The 19,368-nt window shown below is 46.1% G+C and overlaps 5 protein-coding genes across 5 annotated transcripts; 2 read left to right on the top strand and 3 right to left on the bottom strand.

The window, feature by feature from the left end:
- Positions 1–1,793: 1,793 nt before the first annotated feature.
- H6S33_004461 (uncharacterized protein) lies at positions 1,794–4,793 on the bottom strand (the record flags this gene model as incomplete). The annotated part of the gene is made up of 2 exons (XM_044835825.1): positions 1,794–3,807; positions 3,907–4,793. 2 exons carry the CDS (start codon positions 4,791–4,793, stop codon positions 1,794–1,796), a joined length of 2,901 nt encoding a protein of 966 aa, XP_044691199.1.
- A 336-nt stretch (positions 4,794–5,129) lies between these two features.
- On the top strand, positions 5,130–6,683 carry H6S33_004460 (uncharacterized protein; the record flags this gene model as incomplete). Its single annotated transcript, XM_044835824.1, has 6 exons — positions 5,130–5,563; positions 6,079–6,257; positions 6,314–6,345; positions 6,408–6,452; positions 6,509–6,593; positions 6,655–6,683. 6 exons carry the CDS (start codon positions 5,130–5,132, stop codon positions 6,681–6,683), a joined length of 804 nt encoding a protein of 267 aa, XP_044691198.1.
- Positions 6,684–7,053: 370 nt separating this feature from the next.
- H6S33_004459 (uncharacterized protein) lies at positions 7,054–9,674 on the top strand (the record flags this gene model as incomplete). Its single annotated transcript, XM_044835822.1, has 5 exons — positions 7,054–7,216; positions 7,293–7,610; positions 7,673–8,175; positions 8,237–9,484; positions 9,645–9,674. 5 exons carry the CDS (start codon positions 7,054–7,056, stop codon positions 9,672–9,674), a joined length of 2,262 nt encoding a protein of 753 aa, XP_044691197.1.
- A 2,102-nt stretch (positions 9,675–11,776) lies between these two features.
- Positions 11,777–13,186, bottom strand: H6S33_004458 (uncharacterized protein; the record flags this gene model as incomplete). The annotated part of the gene is made up of 3 exons (XM_044835821.1): positions 11,777–12,313; positions 12,429–12,917; positions 12,968–13,186. 3 exons carry the CDS (start codon positions 13,184–13,186, stop codon positions 11,777–11,779), a joined length of 1,245 nt encoding a protein of 414 aa, XP_044691196.1.
- A 199-nt stretch (positions 13,187–13,385) lies between these two features.
- H6S33_004457 (uncharacterized protein) lies at positions 13,386–14,895 on the bottom strand (the record flags this gene model as incomplete). The annotated part of the gene is made up of 6 exons (XM_044835820.1): positions 13,386–13,471; positions 13,542–13,764; positions 14,072–14,089; positions 14,320–14,374; positions 14,437–14,655; positions 14,831–14,895. The coding sequence occupies 6 exons, from the start codon at positions 14,893–14,895 to the stop codon at positions 13,386–13,388; spliced, it is 666 nt and encodes a 221-aa protein (XP_044691195.1).
- Between the last annotated feature and the right edge of the window lie 4,473 nt (positions 14,896–19,368).

Below are 19,368 nucleotides of genomic sequence, written 5' to 3'. Positions count from 1 at the left end.
ATAAAATAAAAATGAATTGTTCGGGAAATAGTTAGTAACGGATGGGAAAAGAAAGCTCGTTCGATGTTTTCATGGCGATAACCAGATAGATGGTATCGGTGGTTATGTATTTTTCCTATTGGGTTTGGGTTTCATGGCTGGGGTTAATTCTTGTTTTGCTTCCGCAATTGCTTCTTGTTTGGAGCAGTTTTCTTTGGCTATATTATTTCTCGTTGAGCTTTGTGATACCGGCTGATGATCTCAAGCTCTAAAATATTTGAAAGAACCGTTCCGAATATAAAGTTTTAACACCGGTACTGAAGTTCCGTGATTTTATGTTCATGGCGTCATTGACAGCAACCCGCACAAGGGATGAGTGCATAGTGGTAAGACATGCAGTGCACAGTGCCAGCTGAATTTGCTGCAGTACTCTTCTAGAAAGCTTGAAACGGGGGTAGAAACCACCCCGGTGTGGTGTGAATCATGCTGTGTAGCGGCCTAGGCGGGAAGCTTATGCGGTGTATGTATGTATGCCCGGCCAAGAACAGCTGTTATCAGTCATTATCACGCACCTTGGCATCGACACCCTAGGACAAGTTCGGTACCAGTATTATTAGTTAATTATTAGGACACCGGAATTAAACAAAAAAATTTCTCGAAACTGAATTTAAAGCCTAACGCGCGTGCCATGCTACTAGAGTATGGGCAAGGGACAAACGTATGACTCTGTTTGACGCCTACATGCTCACAGGCGTTGCCGCACAGCATAGCATGGACCGGGCTTCTTGCGAAAATAGAATCCGTGCGAATGCCTAATTATAATTAATAAGGACTCGGTTGAGACCTAAACCCCTGCCCCTAAAAAAATAGATGATAACGCTGATACAATATTTGATAGCATTGAAGATAGGCTTAGAAGACAATAGGACCAGGTAGCAAAAGACTATCGATCATTGTCCCCATAGCTATCCCGAGATCAAAGATAACATGGAGGGATTTGGCGAAATTATGTTTATAAAAGTTAATTTTGAGCTAAATAACTCACAATAGGATTCAACGGCCGCGGTGCAACATCAAAACCATTCAAAAAGAGGTTATTCCGATGAGATCTGGCTTTCTAACCCCACACCTTATATAAAGTCTTGTTATATTTGTTGAGAGAATAAGATTTGAAGTCCACGTTGTGTTACACTTGTTGTTAAATCTAGGAACCGCATAAAAAGCTTAATTATTCTAGTAATAAGTACAAAAGGCACTAATGTAGAAGTTTAATATACGTGACACAGAGCACAAACAACGCACATTTATGTACTGGAGTCCGGAACAGAATTAGTGGGCTGGGGCCTGGAGCTAGGGGAATTGTCGTGACTTGTGAGCGAGCAACCCTTGTCCCGCTATACTTTAATTAGATTTATCAAACATATAGTAGCCTTTAGCTTTGTGCAACAACCCTATCCAATATTGTTAAGGTACTCTTTCAGGATAAATACTTAATCGCTTTGTCATTAGGAATATTGCCATAGTAATATGAAATCTGCCAAGGCCGAGTGATATCTCATGAGTAAACATCTTCTCATGACATGCCCCATCAAGGCAGAATTTTGGACAACAGAAAGATATAATAAAAACAGTTATAATTATAAGATTTTGCGGAATTGTCCTATATATTGTCTTTTTATTCGTTCTTGCAATAAATATATGTGGACATACATGCGCCCAAACCTCCAAAACACTGTCCTTCTCTAAAGTCTAGTGACATAAAAGCTACGCAATAGACTTTTCTAGTCGTCTTGAACGTATAGCTACCACATAGCTTAATACTCACCGTCACTCTGATCATCTTCATCCTTGAAGAATCCGCCTCTAACGATAAACTTCTCAAAATCCCTCCACCCTGGCTCATCGTCTTCTTCTGATCTCTCTTTCACCCTGGATCTTCTCTCATCGAAGTAGACAAAATCGTTCAGCTCAAATCCGTCCATCTCGTCTTCGAAAATCTCAGCCATACATTTCAGTAGGTCGTTATCTAGGCGACTTCCAAGTTGGTCCTCCACCAATACTGGAAATAATGCAAGGTACAATACCGTGTCCTGCCATTTACCGTGTGCATCTAGTGGATGTGCTTGTGAGATGGGATGTTCCAAGGTTCCTTCATACACCTTTCGGAATAGTCCGTTGAAAAACCACAATATGAGGAGAAAGTTGAGGCCACTAAAGGGGACAGGACCAGTGAGATCAGACTCGAGGTCTTGCTTAATTGCAGAGAGAAACGAAGTGTTTGTTTCGCGGAGGTGCCGTTTTCCTTTATAACCTGACACCAACTGTTGCTGGGCAATGAGGGCTGGAAATTTTGTACGGTCTACTTTATCGGGTATCCAGTCTGCGTCCCCAAGCAAAGCGAGCTTAGATAGTTCGTCAAAAGTACGGACATGGCGGCGCCACATGCTGGTTTCAACACCATCATTGACCACGCCCCCGCCCTTTCGGAGACGCTTTGTCGATGGGGGAGCGAAGTATTGGGCCTTCACGCCAGAGGCGGCGTTCCAGTACTTAAAGAAGTTGTTACGAGGGCGACGACCGCCGCGAAAGACCTGATTACTGAAGATCTCAAGCAGACCCTCGAATAAAGGCATGGGCTCTTTGAGGTGTTTATTTGCAAGGAGGATGTTATAGAAGTGGAACATTGCTAATGAGATGCCTGAATTATCCCATAGAATTCTACCCCAATCGAAAACAACATTGAGTGCCTGCGCAAGACCCACCCCACAAATCCATGGACAGTACACCCATAACCCATTCCTATTGGTGTCAAGGAACCGGGATTGAAATGCACGGTGGGTCAATCGAGAGAGAAGAGAATCGCCAAGGACAATCCCAATCTCAGAAACTAATGGAGGCACATTTCTAATCGGGAATTCCCAACGTTCTGGGTCCGTTTTTTTGAATTCTTTCATGAGCAACTCAGATCCGGGGATGAAGTCCTCTTTAAAAGCCTCCATATCCTCCATGTGCCGACCTAACTCGAATGGAACCTCAGGGCCGAAAATGGTACGTTGTGATGCGATCGAAGAAGGGAGATGGAAGTGCCACTGTTTGAAAGTCGTCATGGAGTCCATCATTACCTGAACTTGGAAGACCATATGTGGCTGGATCTCCTCGATGAGAGGGCTATGTTTAAGTGACATTGCTAACTGCGTCACCTCTCCTGAGAACTCGCTGGGGCCAAACAAAACTCGCCGACCAAACTTTGCAGATTTCCAATCCACTGTTTCAAGTGGTTGCACTTGTTTATCTGCTGTCAATCGTGAAGATGCAAACTGGTTCACCATGTCGTAGAGCCACATGATAGCGAAATCGGATCTCCATTTTCTTCGTTCATCATCAGTGCACTGATGAAGATCTAAGTTGGGGTCCCACTTGAGAGCAGCAATAGGTGGTGTTGGTTTGCAATTGCGACCTTTACGATAGTCGATGATGAACGTGACAAGATCTCGATACGCATTTATCAGGCAACCTTCAGTGATATCAAGGCCGTTGAAGGCCGGCATATGCTTTGCAGCCCCACCACCAGCCTCGTTCGTTTTATCACCATTTGCCTGTGTTTCCTCTGAACTGCCAGCCGTAGTCTTGCCGGTCAGAGACTTATACTCTGCATTCCCAGGAATGAGTAAATCTATGATGGACTGGAAATTTTTACACTGTGGGAAGTCTGCAGCGATACCAAACTGCAGCTGTTTGACCATCCCTGCTGCCAGGTTGCTGAGAGCACCTGCAACGGCAGTGTTCAATGTATCATTGGCAACCTCCTGCCATACACCGGCAATGTAGCTGTTTGTATCAGTCTACAGGCCAATATCAACCATGATGTTAGATTACGATTTGATTCGCATCCAAGATCACTTCATCACAGTCACGGAGATCACACACCTCCGGAGATCAAAAAGATCCTTCATAAAGCAAAACGCAGCGAACAAAGCCTCAGAATCACTCTTAATCTTGTAATTCTCCAACCTCCGTGCCTGCGAATCTGCAGCCTTCCGTGCAGGGGACTTCCGAGCCTTTGATGGGCCTTTCTTCTGACCACTGTTCTGCTTCGGGACAATGTTCTTGAGCCACTCGTTCTGGTTCCCCCCGGGATCCTCGTTTTCGCCACCAGAAGGTATGTCGTCGATCTCGAGGCCGCCGAACATGTTATCCAGCTCGAGCTCCTTTGATTTTGGTATAGGGCCTATCTTGTTAGTTGCGGTTTCCTTGAGCTTCTGCTCCCGCTCGGCATTGCATTTGAGTTTCCATTCTAGCCCGCCGAGGGTTTCGAACGCCGCCTGGAGTGCATCGATAAATGCTTTGTGGCCCTTGTTAGAGTTCTGGGTTTCTTCAGACGGATTTGCAAAGTCTATATCAAGCCAGAAATTATATGCGTCGGTTCTAGACCGAATGACAGATTCAAAAAGGCTGTAAACTGTCGATGGCACAGCTTTCATAGACGAGGAAGAAATAAATTTCGATAGAGAAACAAGCTTGTTCGCAGTGACCTCTGGACTCGCACTGGAAGTGGGGTCATCGGTGACCGTGGGGGAAGGAGGCTGAGGCTGAGATTTTCTTCTGTGTTTGCCCTTTCCATTATTTCCATTGACTCTTTTTGTAGCTACTGGAGAAACTGGAGGAGTAGGTGGAAGAGTAGGATCTACAACTACTGAGGGTGAATCTAGTCCGAGATTCTTTGAAACATTAGTTGCTGTCGTGACGACCCAGCAGATAAGCCTAGCGGTGTTTCGTTTGTATTCAAGATATGTGTTTCGATTTGGAGGACCCATGCCGGTAGATTGTACTGCTCGTAAAGAGTAGGAGATGTTCAATTAGAGTAGATAGTATGAAGCTTTTCTGAAAGAAGATAAAGATGATTCACAAACAAGGAAAGCTGCTTAAGGTTTCCCAGATGAGGAGCTAGATGAGTTGTATTAGGCTTGGTGCAAATCTAGATTCACGTGCACAGGGTCAATGTTCTTTTTCTGGCTTGGCAGGAATTCCGGTTGCTGATCAAGAATGAAGCTTCGAAACCTCTACATACCCAATTCATTGAAACTCGATTTTCACAAAACTCACAAACAACGCGTCCCCTAAACTCCACATAACTCATCACGGTTAACACGATGGCGCCCCAGCAAGCTTCACAAACAAACACCGTCCTCGACGCTCTCGACGTAATCACCTCGCACCCGCGTCCCTTCAAGTCTCCCTCCTGGAAGCCCGCTGCCCGCCGCACCAAGACCCTCAAACAGATCCTCACTGACGCGACACGCTCCCAAACGGCTACGCAGAATAACTCCGGGACCTCCACGCCTTTGCCGCCCGCTGCGATACCCCAGCCTATCGGGGCTACTTACTCCAACATTGAGAGTGCGCCGTCGCTCCATCCGGCCCACACAAAGAAGTGGTGCGACATCACGGGGCTGCCGGCCAATTACACGGATCCGAAGACGAAGCTGAGGTACACGAATAAGGAGGTCTACTCGGCGATCAGACAGCTGCCGCCCGGCGCTGCGGATCGCTATTTGGAGCTGAGAGGTGCGAATGTCGTGCTGAAGTAAGGGTTCGAATGAGAGAGAGGATGGGGGCGTTATGGGTTGGCGTTGGTTTACTCTGCTTGTAAGATAGGGTGGGAGGAGGGGAAGTCCGTGTATAATATGTATTGCCTTTTAGAGGATTTCTGACTATGGACGGATATAATTGAAGGTTCTTGGTGCACGCTCTTAAACTGCATGTACTCTAATGCAAACGTGATACCTGAAGATACTTGTTCAGTGACCGCACTGTTGAGATGTTCTTTACTATACCATAAAGTTATTCCTGTACTTAGGAGATTCCTAAGCTTTAGGCAGAAATAAATGTTTACTGGGAAATTGTCTGAATTGTAAGCCTAGTCTCAGGTTCGTGGTGGCTGTGATGCGACGTAAACGTCTCTGCCTTAACAGCCGATTTATCCAACAGCTCATGCAATACACTTTCTTCTTAATGCTTCTAATCTTCAAATATTTCTTGTAGAAAATGCCATGCAGAGTTTCTTTGGACAGTAAATCGAATACCCCAACTGATTTTTAGAGTGCGCATAAAGGGACTCAAAGATACTCAGGCTTGGTTCTGTGGGGGCGCCCGCGCCAAGCGATCTAATCAACCTCAACAGGGTCTAGACACCAAACAAACCACTTCTTCAGCACCACCAGAACCAGCACAGATACCACCACAATACGATATGGAGAGTCCTCACGAGCATCAGCAAGGTGTGTGGCTCGTCCAGAAGCTCCACATACTGGCTAACTAGACCGTTCTTATATAGGACTTTTGTTGTCCCGTATCATCACCAATGTCGTGAGTTGTCACTCTGCAACGGAGGTTTGACATGGGTCATTGACGTTCAGATTTCCTTGTAGGAGAAACTAAACGAAGCCGTCATGGTCCTGAACACAGCTCTTCATGTAGGGCCAAGCTTGTGGCGAGAAGATTGAGGACTGTCGGTTGACTTGTAGTCCAGGAAATCAACACCAAAAACATGAATACAGAGCTTGTCGCTCAAATGTGGAAGAATTATCAATCCAACGTGCTCTTCCATCTTGAAGGTATTGTTTATTGGTAATATATCGCCACATTTGAGCCCTTACTAACAGACAATGATGCTAGCGACGGATAGCCTTAAGGAGCCTGTTTGAGACGGGCAATGATTTTGGAGGAAGCTGTAGACAGAGGTAGCAGATAAAATTATATAATTGTTTGCCTACCTGTACCTGTAGAATTCAACTTCACCGAATATCATCAAGACTGTACAATTGTTTACTGTCATCAGTATGAGCTCTAATGATACCTATCATATTCATGCGGGCTGTTGGCAGGGGTTGCCCGTTGTGGATGTATGAGGCGACTGTGATGTTTTGAGGCTCCCGGAATTCAGATTCACCACCCTCAGAGCCAGCAATCAAGCATCCACGCAACCACTATTCGCCCAATCCCTTTCATAACCCCCATCGCCTATCCTCTCAGCCCAAAAACAAGCCCATGAGATAGGCCCACCAACTCTGCACAATGCCCACTACCGCCCCCTCCTCGCGTCTCCCATCCCCTAAGCCTCCCCCGAAGCTCTACACAGTCCGCGATACACCCTCGTACACCCCCGGTGCCAGCTCCGCGGCAGCCTTCGACCAGAACCACAAACACAACGGCGAGATCGCAATCGTAATAGACAACGGTACGCGCCCCAACCCGAGCCCGCCACTCCCCCGAGCCCCAAACCCCAATCCCGCTTCCGCTAACGACCTCCGCAGGCTCATGGCAGACCCGCGCCGGCTTCTCGCACGACCCCTCGCCGCGAATCTTATGCCCGCCCCTCGTGTCGCGGTACCGCGACCGTAAAGCTCTCAAGACATACACCGTCTGCGGGTACGATGTGTTTGCGGACCCAAACTCGCGCGCGCAGGCAAAGACGCCGTTTGATGCGAATGTGGTGAGCAATTTCGACCAGATGGAGACGCTGCTGGATTACTGCTTCATCAAGCTTGGGATTGAGGGTGGCGCTTCGGGCGGTATAGGGCATCCGCTGGTCATGACGGAGGCGGTTTGTAATCCGGGGTATAATAGGAGGAGTGAGATTTGCCCCCTTCTTTGTTGTGGGGGACGGTGGTTAATGCGTGCGTGCGATATATAGTGATGACGGAGCTGGTGTTTGAGTGTTATAACGCGCCTTCTTTGGTCTACGGGATTGATTCCCTCTTCTCATATTCCTATAATGGCGGTCAAAACGGATTGGTGGTGTCCTCATCGAATACTGCGACCCATATCATACCGGTTCTCAACGGTAAGGGCATTGTCTCTATGGCCACAAGGCTGAATTGGGGGGGTTCCCAGTCCGCGGATTATATGCAGAAACTGCTTCAGCTGAAATACCCAACATTCCCGGCGAAGCTCCAGACATGGCAGGCAGAGAGCTTGATGATGGAGCATTGCTACATCAGCGGTGACTACAAGGAGGAAGTAATGACCTATCTAGATCCGGAAGTATTAGAGGAGAAAGACCGGATTATCCAATTCCCATTTGTGGAGACAATCAAGATTGAGAAGAGCCAGGAAGAACTAGATAGGATCGCAGAGAGGAGAAAAGAAAGTGGGCGGAAGCTACAAGAACAAGCTGCAAAGGCGAGGTTGGAAAAGGTAATTTATTCTCGATCACAGAATCATACTCGGCCCCGTTTACTAACAAAACTCTCTCCAGCTCATCAAAAAAGAGCAAGAACTCGAATACTACAAATCCATCCAAGCACGGGCAACCTCAGACACGAAACGAGACTTCAAACGCCTCCTGGAATCCAATGACTTCCCCTCAGAAGCCCACCTTGCCAAGAAGATTAAAGAACTTGATCTAACCATCCGCCGCGCCCGGAAACAAGACATCGGTCCCGAGGAAGAAGAGGAAGGCCCGAAAGAGTTTCCCCTCCTCGAAGTTCCCGATGAAGACCTCGATGAAGAGGGCCGTAAGCAAAAACGGCACCAAAAACTCATGAAATCCAACCACGATGCCCGTCAGCGTGCCAAAGCCGAGAAAGAGGCCGAGAAGGCGCGGATCGCGGAGGAGGCCCAGAGAGATGTAGAAAGCCGAGAAAGAGATTTGGAAGCATGGGTTGGCCAGCGCCGAGCAGCCCGTGAAGCCCTTCTTGCCAAAATCAAGGACCGCCAACGTCTCAAGGCAGAGTTGTCAGATCGTAAATCACTCGCCTCCCAGATGCGGATGAAGTCAATCGCAAACCTCGCATCCGACACCCCTGCCTCCAAGAAACGCCGTCGTGGTGTACCACCACCTACGGGCGAGGGCGGGGACGACGATTTCGGCCGTAACGACGACGACTGGGCTGTTTACCGCAATATTGGTACTGGAGGTGACGAAGAAGACGAGGAAGAGGAGGAGCTCAACACCGCCCTCAAGAGCATTGAAGCCCAGTTACTCCAATTTGACCCCGAATTCGACGAGAATGATACCCAAGACGCTCAATCCGACTGGAGCAAGAGCATGCTTCACGCATTCTTGCGGGGAACTCGACCATTCGACGTCGATAACCAGGCAGAGGCCAATCAGTTCCATCTTAATATCGAGAGGATCCGAGTTCCGGAGGTTGTATTCCAGCCCGCAATGGCAGGAGTGGACCAGGCAGGTATCATCGAGATTGCGAGCGACATATTACTGCACCGGATATCAAATCCCGAAGACAGAGACAAGGCGCTAAAGGATATCTTCCTGACCGGCGGGAACTGCATGTTCCAAGGCTTCCAAGAGCGCCTTGAGAAGGAATTAATGGCCGTCCTACCCTACGGTTGTGGGTTAGGGGTGCGAAAAGCCAAGGATGCAATCGGGGATGCCTGGCGGGGCGCGGCACAGTGGTGCAGCAAGACCGAGAAGGACGCTGAGTGGAAGAAGGCTATCGTCACGAGGGAGGAATATCTGGAGAAGGGTGTGGAATATCTCAAGGTCAGTTCATTATCATTCCTCCACGTGCTCTAGGTTAGACTGCTAGAGCACTTTACTCCACTGCAGTGCTTAATGTTATTAATATCCCTGTCGCTTTCCTCGGAAGAATAACATATCAAAAGTGTGCTTTTGCTGACTGTATCATGACTGTGTTTTGTAGGAGCACCGTCTCGGGAATGCATTCGCGTAGAGACGCAACCCGTAGAACCCAATCCCCTCAACCCCGCCCCCAAAAGACCTTCGAACCGGCTCTAGATGTATTCCACCGATCCATCCTCTTAACCTAATGGGACCGACAGTGTTGGTTTTCCGAGAATGAAAAAAAGACCAAAAGTAGAGAGGTTGCGTGTATTGATCATCAATGGGCAGGAGGTTTGGATTTGTAATGTGTACTATTAGTTTTTTTTGTTTTTTTCTAACCTTTTTTCTCCTTTTTTTATTATGATACTTTACGGTAGGTACTTCATGTATGCAGGTTATGGGAAGTGGGAAGTGGGGAGGTGGGAGGTGGAAGAGGTGGGGGGGAGTGATAAATGGTGGGATTCAGGGTCTCCAGTATGCTATCCGGGCGCTCGCGCGCGCGCAACGGAGACTCGATTCCCGGATTCCGGGGGGGGCGGAGGATCATGATTTGCCGCCCGTAAGCGAAAGCGAGAGAAGGAATGCTTGCCTTCTGTCTGTTCCAGAAATACTTCATCAAACGCATGCTGTATCATCTGTTCACAGTGTTTCTAGTGCCCAATGTTATATATGCTTACTCATCTTATTGCATATCCCTCGATTAGTTTGGCTGCGAGCCCAGGCATGTAGATAGAGTATCTACAAGTGATAGTGTAGATACAAGTGTAGATAGGTAGAGTAGCTGCGCAGAGTCTAGTTACCATCCTCATTCCATTCTCATTCCAGCCATCACTCATTCTAGCATCATCATCACTACTAGTACAAGTACTACTCATCCCTCTAGCCTTAGCCATGCATGACTCAGTAGCCATACCATACCAATGATACCATACCCTCCCTCAGTCACACATGATGTAATCCTAACTTACTTTACCCACTGACCGCCTTCTTCCGCACCTTATGTAAGTAACGTAACAATTCAAACCACAACCACATCACGAGCCCTCACTCGCCCCGATCCCCAGCCCCCCACTGCCCCCAACCTCCCCCCTCGTTAAAAAAAAAAACCTAGCTATGATCGCCGCGCTCTCTTCTTAATTTATTTCCACACACTCACACACCCTAGGTGCTCTGGGTACCCCCCCGCGATCATGAGGCGCCTTGGCGAGATCGAATGATTCAGATGGCAACAGATCTGGGGACTGGGTCTTTCCTCCCGAGGTGTTACGTAACCGTGTTTTTCCGGGGGGTGCGTGTGTGTGTGCTGTGTGTGTGTGTTGAACTCAGCTCAGTTTAGGGAGTAGATAGCCTTGTGGGTGGGTGGTAGTGGTGGAGGAGGGGCCACAAGAGTGTAACTATCTGGGCGGCGAAAGGGCAATATTTCTATCTATGTGTACGTATGTACATGCAAAACTCTACGAGCTGGATGAAGCCTTCTTTCTGCCAAAGGAAAAATAGCGACTGCACGACTGACAGGAGATATAAATAGCTCGGAAAAGAAAAGAAAAAACAAAGACAAATGGGACGATAAGGTTCCAAAACGGTAACGGACCGTCTCCATCTATCGCAATTGTTGGTTCGTTCGTTAAATGACAGATGTAGTTTGGAGAGAAAGATCAGAAAATCAGAAAGCAAAAAGATAAAAAACAAAAACCAGAAAGCAGGAAAACAAAAAACAAAAACAAAAATCTGTTCAATTTACTCAGCGCCGAATAACCCCCCAAAAGAAATTATGGATAGGAAAAAAAAAAAAGGAAAAGGAAAAAAAGAGCCAGATTTCCAAGGAAGGAAAGACTAACTAAAGGTCGTCCTCACTATGTATATATATTGATCCCCAGGATGATTTTCCTCCATAAACATAAACGTTCCTTTAGACTCGTTTCTTTCATCAATATATTCATCGATTGATATGCGCGGATGAAGTCTCCCGCTCCTATGGTGGAACTACCTCATCTAGCCTGTGCTCGACTATGAAAAGACGAGGAGAGCCGAGTTAAGGGACGAGTAATTAGGGTGTAAAAGACCAAGAAAGAAAGGAAAAATGCTATAAAATACGGAAAACGTTTCGTACACTACTGCCCTTAACACTCCATTTTCTGCACAAGCAAAAAAATGCAGAAGCACTGCAAGTCCTCAGCTTTGTTTTTCATTCGGTTCTCTATCTCGAGAAACTTAGTTCGCATTCCCATTAGTAGTTGGCTTCGGGGCTTCCTCCTGAACAACGCCCTCCATTCCACCATTGATGTTTTTCGCCCTTTTCGCCTGTACCGGGCTTGCGTTTCCCGCTTGCTGTTGTTGCTGCTGTTGGTTGAAAATGCCACTGCCCTGCACTTGTACGGCGACGTTCTGTAGGAACGCATTGTTAGGGTCTTCATCGTGTTGCCTCTTCCCGTTCATATTGTTCAAGTCCGGGACACCCGCAACACCCCCCATATTCGCTGTTGGTGCACCCGCTGCTGCCTGTGGTGGCGCATCATGGTTCAAATAAAGTGCCAAAGATGGCGACATTTGAAGCAACTGTATAGGCGGCGGGGGAACAGCCTCCTCGCCCTGAGATTCGATAAGGCGCGATTGAAGGTTGATAATATAATCGCGAAGTTGGTAGTTCTCAGACTGAATCAACTTGTAGGATTCCTGCATTTGGTTTGCTTCGCGGACCTGCTCCTCGAGCTTTTTGATGTAACCCTCTTTACGTTGGCGGAATGCGCGCTGCGGATTAAGCAAAAAAAACGAAGGGAAAATTGCGGGTTAGTCAAATGTTCAGGGTGGGTTATTCACATTAAGGTTATTTTGACAGTGAATAGTGGGATGGGTAGCGGCATACCTGTGCAGCGCGATTCTGTGCAGCGCGCTTGGAGGTTGAAAGTTCCCTTTTCCCACCGCGTTTCTGTCCGGAGCCTTCCGCGCCCGCTTCTTCTGCGCCGCTCTGTTGATCTCCGCCGCTGCCTACACCAGGAGAGGTTCCGGCGTTGTTATTCAATGGTGGACTCTGCGGCTGCACCATCATTTGCTGCTGTTGCTGCTGCTGCTGCTGCTGCTGTTGTTGCTGTTGCTGCTGCTGTTGTTGTTGCGCTTGCGGAGCGCCCACCCCCGAGATCGCCGGGTCAATGTTCATGTCGTGAGAAGCCATCTCGTGAGGACTCGAACTACCGGGAGCGTTAGATTCTGGAACAAGTGTGAGGATCGAAGGTTGTTCTGACTGTTGCCGCGGGGGCGGGACCTCTTCTCCCAAGAGGAGATGGGCTCGTAAAGCTGCCACAGATCGCTTGGTTAGCACTTCATCGTCGATGCAGGGCAGGTTGTACAGGGAGAGCTATTTCTTGAGCTCTTGATTGTGTGGGTGCAATTGTATTCAAGGGGTACCAACTTTGCTCGGTTGTTACTTCCTGGTGGGGTGTCAGCAACGATAACGAAGCGGGTCCACGAGGTGGTTGTGCGGTTACGTGTAGACACGGTGGTTGGTGTGGAGGAAGGAAGAGGGAAGAGAGAGGGGGTGGGGTGTAACTGTACCTGCGCAGTAGGAGACTGGAGATTGTTAGAATGATGCGGGGCTGGGGCGAGTGTCTGTGGCTGCGGTTGCATGATTTGGTTCCTCTGTAATATTTACGAATGAACTGGTCGGTCGGTGTGCACACTTTCCCTTCCTGTTGTGATAGTGGATGCTGTATGGTGAGCCTTCCTTCTTGTCTTCAATTCACCTTCCAACTGCTACGGCCCTTCTTTCGTGAACCCAAGAACGAATTACTTTTAAACTTTGCGATTATTTTTGTACCTTTTATTTTTATTTGTTGCTGTAGGAAGACGCGACTCGAAGAAGGCGGACGTCGACGTTATCCGGTGATCGATAGATTATAAGCAGATGGATGACTAGATGGATGGGTTAGGTAGGTGTGTGGATGAGATGGGATAGGATGGAAAGACAGGATCTTTTGAGTACCTAGATGGAATGGGTCCGTGTATGGATCTATCGAGTCAAACGGCGCGAGACTGATTCGCCAGGCAAGTTCCGGTTGGGGGTGGGCCGGGGTGGTTGCTCTTTTAGAGGTGTCTTGTTGACTAAGTAGAGATTTAGTGTAAGCAAGAGTAGTAGTTGAACAGGTACCAGTAATAAGTACATAAATAGCAGTGATAGCGACAGGAGTATCGGCAATAAGATAAACCTTTTTAAAGAGTAGGTATTTTGTTTAGTAGAGAGTACAGGCGAGGTTTCTAAGGGAAAAATAGTGGTATCTAACGAAGAATAGAAGAGAGGTGTAGATGGACGTATGGTAGAGCCTTGACTAAGTAGCGACGTCGTGGGAATAGATGGAGAAGGGAAAGGGAAAGATAGTCTACGTAACCATAGCGCAATATAGAGGAGATGTAGCTATTAGGAATAGGTATGATGCAATGAATGTGGGATATTAGAAAAGTTTAGGAGGAGGGGAATTACCCACCTAGAAACGGTTTCTAATAATTTCTGCTGACTATTGTTTTCGATTGAAACTGGAATTCTGATTAGCCTTACTCTTTTTTTTCCTTCTAGCTAGAAAGAAAACAAAAAATAAAGTGATGAGAAAGCGTTGCGAGATGAGTATAAGGGATTCTGGGTTGGAGGAAGGACGGTATGTAGGGAAAAGAGATATTTTAGGGGAGGGCCTAGGTAAGGCTGGATGGGCTGAGATGTTTGGTTTGGTTCGCCTCTTGTTTCGTTCTGTGCCTGTGGTTATGCGTACTTTATGTCTGAGTCTGATCTTCCCTAAGCCTTCGCTCTTTTTTCTATAAGTGGATCTTCTCTCTGCTTAGTTACCAACGATTCCCTCATTCTTGGTTACTGGTAGGTACATACATACGGTCTGTTGTTGTTGCTGGCAGGCAGGTAGGAAGGATGATGTGGTAAGTTGTGAGTAAGACGGCTTCGATGCTGGATAATGTAAGACGAGAAGGAACGACCCAACAACCCCAAAGAAAAGAAAAAAAAAAAGTGAGATGGTGTGGAAGCGAAGGGAAGGGGGCTCCGTTTTTCTGATTGGTCCGGTGCTGTGATTTCTTTAGCCGGATTGGGCAATCCACTGTTTAGTCAATTACGCGTCATTTGTCAGCAGTTTCGGGTAACAAAGCCTCGGCGGCCAAGCCACCACCAAAGGCTCCCTGCACTGGCAGCCTGTTCACTCACTCAATCTTGATGCCTGACCTCCAAATATGTGCAGTTGCAGTCTTTGAATCAAGAGTGGTGTGGGTATATACATAGCTGCCACCGGAAGAGAATTATCCAGTAATCCTTGAAGGACAGCTAAGAAGGGATCTGTCATGTACAGGCTTAAAACTATTCACAAATTGCAAAGATCGAGGGATACGGAACGGCCAATTCCCATCAGATATTTTGACGACCTTGTCAGGCTGTTATTGTGATGATAATATGAGCCCTCTAGCTATTCTTCTTCGAAAGCCAGATACTCTGTGATTCTATCAAAACTTAACGTATAATTATTGATATCAGTACTTGAACTATTAATTCGGCGTAACAGATTTGAACAAATTACCAAATTGAGTATTTGCTCAGCAAATTCCAGGCTCCCGGTGGCTTCATAGCCTGGTATCGGTCTTAATACGCTATGGATAGATTTTCGCAAACTGTTCTCCAGTCACTGCGGCTGTCCATGTTAAGACGTATCTTTCTGACTCGACTCGAGAGAAGGACAGTTCATTCCGACGATGGGTACGTGCGCGATGTGTTGTGCATACTCCTACTAGCGACCTTACCTGAAACATCGCTCTCGAGTCACATAAGGCACACAGGTCGATGGCAGAATCGAAGCTTTCCCCATCCTTCACTATGCCACGTGGAATATTCCAGGTAAAATTGCTAGTACAATCGTTCGCCGATATAACGAATGCCAAAAAAGCCACAAATTTGCTATAACGAACGGGTTTCGGTGATCCAAATCTAAATTTCACATAGAAACTTGCCTGCTATACTGAATAATCTGCTGTATCGAACGGAATATGCACGTTCGTTATATCGGCGGACGACTGTACATATAGGCACATGTAGTCAATATGTTTACGACACACATCCGAACACCTTATAAGTATCCAAATTCATCACATAAGCCAGAATTATAAATTTAGCCGTACATGACCAAGCATGGATCAATTGGGTTCGTCATCATCCGCCATCACTCGGCTATGCTCAAATCGACTTGATAACTACAAGTAACTTTTTCTTTTTTTTTAATTCAACTTGATAACCAACTAAATCAGGGTTAATACAGAGTGTTTCTTTTCTTTTCTTTCTTTCACCGAATAAGTAATTTGAAGAAGTCTTACTCAGCTGTCGCACCCAAGCTTACACACATATATGCAAGCACTAGCTCACCCTGAGGCATGAGAATAATCAAAAGGCAAATTTCATCATTACAAACTCGAGTAGGAAGTACCACCTATCTCTCATATTATTACCTAATCCCGTAACCGGAGTAGTACTTTTATGATCTGGGAGCCACTCAAATCACTCACTTCAAATCAAACACTGTTCAAGAAATAGACCTGATTTCTATGGACTCATTATACAGCTTATTCAGGACTGACACACTGGATATATCGGGCTTCTCGCACAATGTATTATGATGATGACTTTCCAAAAGTATTATTATGGCCGATGGCCGATTTCAAATTAATTCTCAGCACTTGTAAGTCCCCAAGGATCTCACGGTGACATGGCTTATGTAGTGAACAGAATATAATACGCACGTCAAATCTTCACATGGACGGCCTTCAAGACTCTATGGAGAGAGATGTGGTATCAAGTTTGATTAGGAAGTATTTTACAGTCATGTGGTTAACGTTTGAATATCGCGAGGTTTCGATATGGCATGGCAAGGTGAGAAATCGCATATGCCATGCAAATCATAACCTCACCACATTTGCAAACTGAGATATTCAAATATTTACGCGGGGAAAGCTGATTGCAATACGATTTTGAAGATTTTAGTCAGCCGAATTTGGAAATCTGTGATATTAGAGGGCCTAACAATACAATGTATGTCTGGAATGTTTTTTCAAAACCTAGACTTATAACGATCGATCGAATATTGTGAGATTTGGTCGTATAAGCACGTGAACATACATAATCTATCCGGAATAGAGTACCGTGCGAAGGATGTATTCTGAGGGTGTCAATGATTATTCTGCCGAAATATTTGATTGCCCCAACGATAAGCCTACACCACTACTCCTACGTTGCAACTCATATGCATCGCCATACCCATTCCATTTTGCGGGCCCAAGGGAAAATTGAATGTAAGGGGAATTAATGACAGAACCACACGCATTCTCCATCAACGGCACTATTATCTAGCTTATGAAAGCAGCATTCAACAAACCTTATTTGACGCCACCTGTCGGGCTTGGCGTAGCACACATGACAGATACCGCCAAGGCCTAATAATGGTACACGTAGTACTCTAGGTAGGCACTCTCCCACCGGCAACTGAGGTCCATCATCTTCGCGGATTCGCTTTACTCCTTCATCGGCATACCCTGGCATTATTCGTCCATGTGAAGATGATTTTCAATTTGGTGGCCTGACGGTAGGCAGCTTAGATCACTGAAGATTACCGTAAACCTGAATTGTCTAGGTGGGGCTTTTTGGAAACTCGGGGTTTGGGAGTAAATTCTTACCAGCTCATAGTAGCCTCGGTATAAACATTTCTAGAACTCATATAGTATACATACTTCGTCCTATTATCCTAGCACAATGGGTTCGAGCAAATTGTGCTTCAATTGTGTCGAGTGATATCTCTATGAAGCAGAAGTTAATTAAGTCTTTTTTATTCTGAAGTGTATATACATGCAACTCAAGTATCTTCAAAAGGGCACTGCATTCTTGATGCACAGTCGCGGCTAGCCTGGGGATCTTTAATAATGTCGATAGTCTTCTGTAATACTTCGATGTACTTATACCTCAATTGAAACGTTTATGCAGTTATAATGTATCACATAAGTAATAATACAATAGGTCGGATCTATACATGTATGTAGTAGTTTTCAAACCCGATAGGAAATACATGTACATGTAGTTTAAGTACAAGTAATTATTAATTATAAGCTTGAATAATCAAGAGATCAGGTACTCTAACTCGGATTTTAATTTTCAAGGATACACTGAGCTAAGGGAAGCCATATTATATATCTTATTTTAATTGAGATAACTTGATTCCAAGTTACTTATTGCAGTTGTCTCGGGCCGGGTCGGCTTATGGTTGTGATCACTAATGTATCCCGATACGTGGACACATCGAATACGATTAGCCCCCGTGGACGTCAATTACCGGACCGGACCTGTCCTTGTCAGAAGTCGCCCTGGCCAGGTAGTTTTTCAATAGAAATCATATTACCCCATCCCAGCAGCTTCAATCTACGGATCTGTCAGGACAAGTACACTGGTCGACAAACCCAAATTTCTTTTCCAATGCCATCATTACATGTAATATTTGATGTATATTTGCTTTGAATTTTCAAGTACCGGTTTGACTCTTATAATCATACAATCATCATCGCCTTCGCCGCCACCACCGCTGTAATACGATCCCTTCCATGCTAAGAATCATGTGTGGATCCAGATCCATGGACCCATGGAGTCAACGTCTTTCCTCTTGACTGTTGAACATGGGCAGCTGAGATAATTTCAAGCCCACCAGCAGAAATTCATACGAACAGGATGTCTCTATCAAATTTCAATCAACATCTGCCATGAAGGAATGAAGGGGGGGGGGGCGGGGGGGCGGATAATAGTGTCCGGAATTATAAGTAAGTGCTCGAGCTCCCCATGAATCTCATCTGAAAGAGGCAAGATAATATCTATGACGATGGGATATGCTCGGGTAATTCAATTTTCTCCAATTGCTGAACTAAGAAGCTTCGTGGACGACACTGGTGCACTTCGGTAAAGAGGGTATGGTAAGTTGGCCAATTGGTTAGTGGCACTACCAACCTTTATCCTCCCACCGTGCGCTCCACAAACTTATTTCAAACTAATATTCTCCATTTAAGGCCTTTTATTTCTCATCTTTGGGATAGTTTCTTGACAGGGCCTGCTGTTCACTTATTCATAGATTATCACTCGTGCAAAGTTTTAAGGCCAGAGAAATACAGATTGATTGATTTGATTGATATTTATCTGTGTACTTGCAACCCCTCCAACTTTCAACCCGCTAGTACTATGATCATGAGAGATTATTGAAGGGTGTATGAGATTTTGAGGGCAAGGCTCCTAGCTATAGCCCTGCAATCACCTGCCTCAATCCTATTAGCCAGCTTTCCATATTGATTGTCATCACATGCAGGTACATGTAGGCCGATATTAGCTAGAACGTATTTCAATGATTACTTACATGTGTTTACGTTACGTATAGTGACGGTGCTAAACACGTTTGACCTGTCTTTATTATAATTGGCATTCGCTGCACACACGCGCGTGTGCAACACTCGAACAAATATGCAAGAACTTCGTCACTCAACGATCGATGAGTACAGCAGATTGCATAATGATAATATCAAAAGACATGGGGGTCCCGGCTCCGTGGTATCATTTTATCACCCCTCGCGTGGGCTTTTTCTAGCTGCACAGCTGGTCCGGCCAAGATTCCCCGGTCACTTTTCACAAATTTGATAATCCTATGCTGTGCTATTGGGCCCATGGATGCGGCTGCTGCCAAAACAACAAGATATCATGCAAGACCCACAAATGAGCCTTTTAATTTCAGCAATTCTCACAAGTCACA

This window comes from Morchella sextelata (genome assembly GCF_020137385.1).
Source record: "Morchella sextelata strain SCLS chromosome Unknown scls_17, whole genome shotgun sequence".
NCBI classification, from domain to species: Eukaryota; Fungi; Ascomycota; class Pezizomycetes; order Pezizales; family Morchellaceae; genus Morchella; species Morchella sextelata.
The sequence above is the reverse complement of the archived record's forward strand: the minus strand, read 5'-3'. Positions and strand labels throughout refer to the sequence as shown.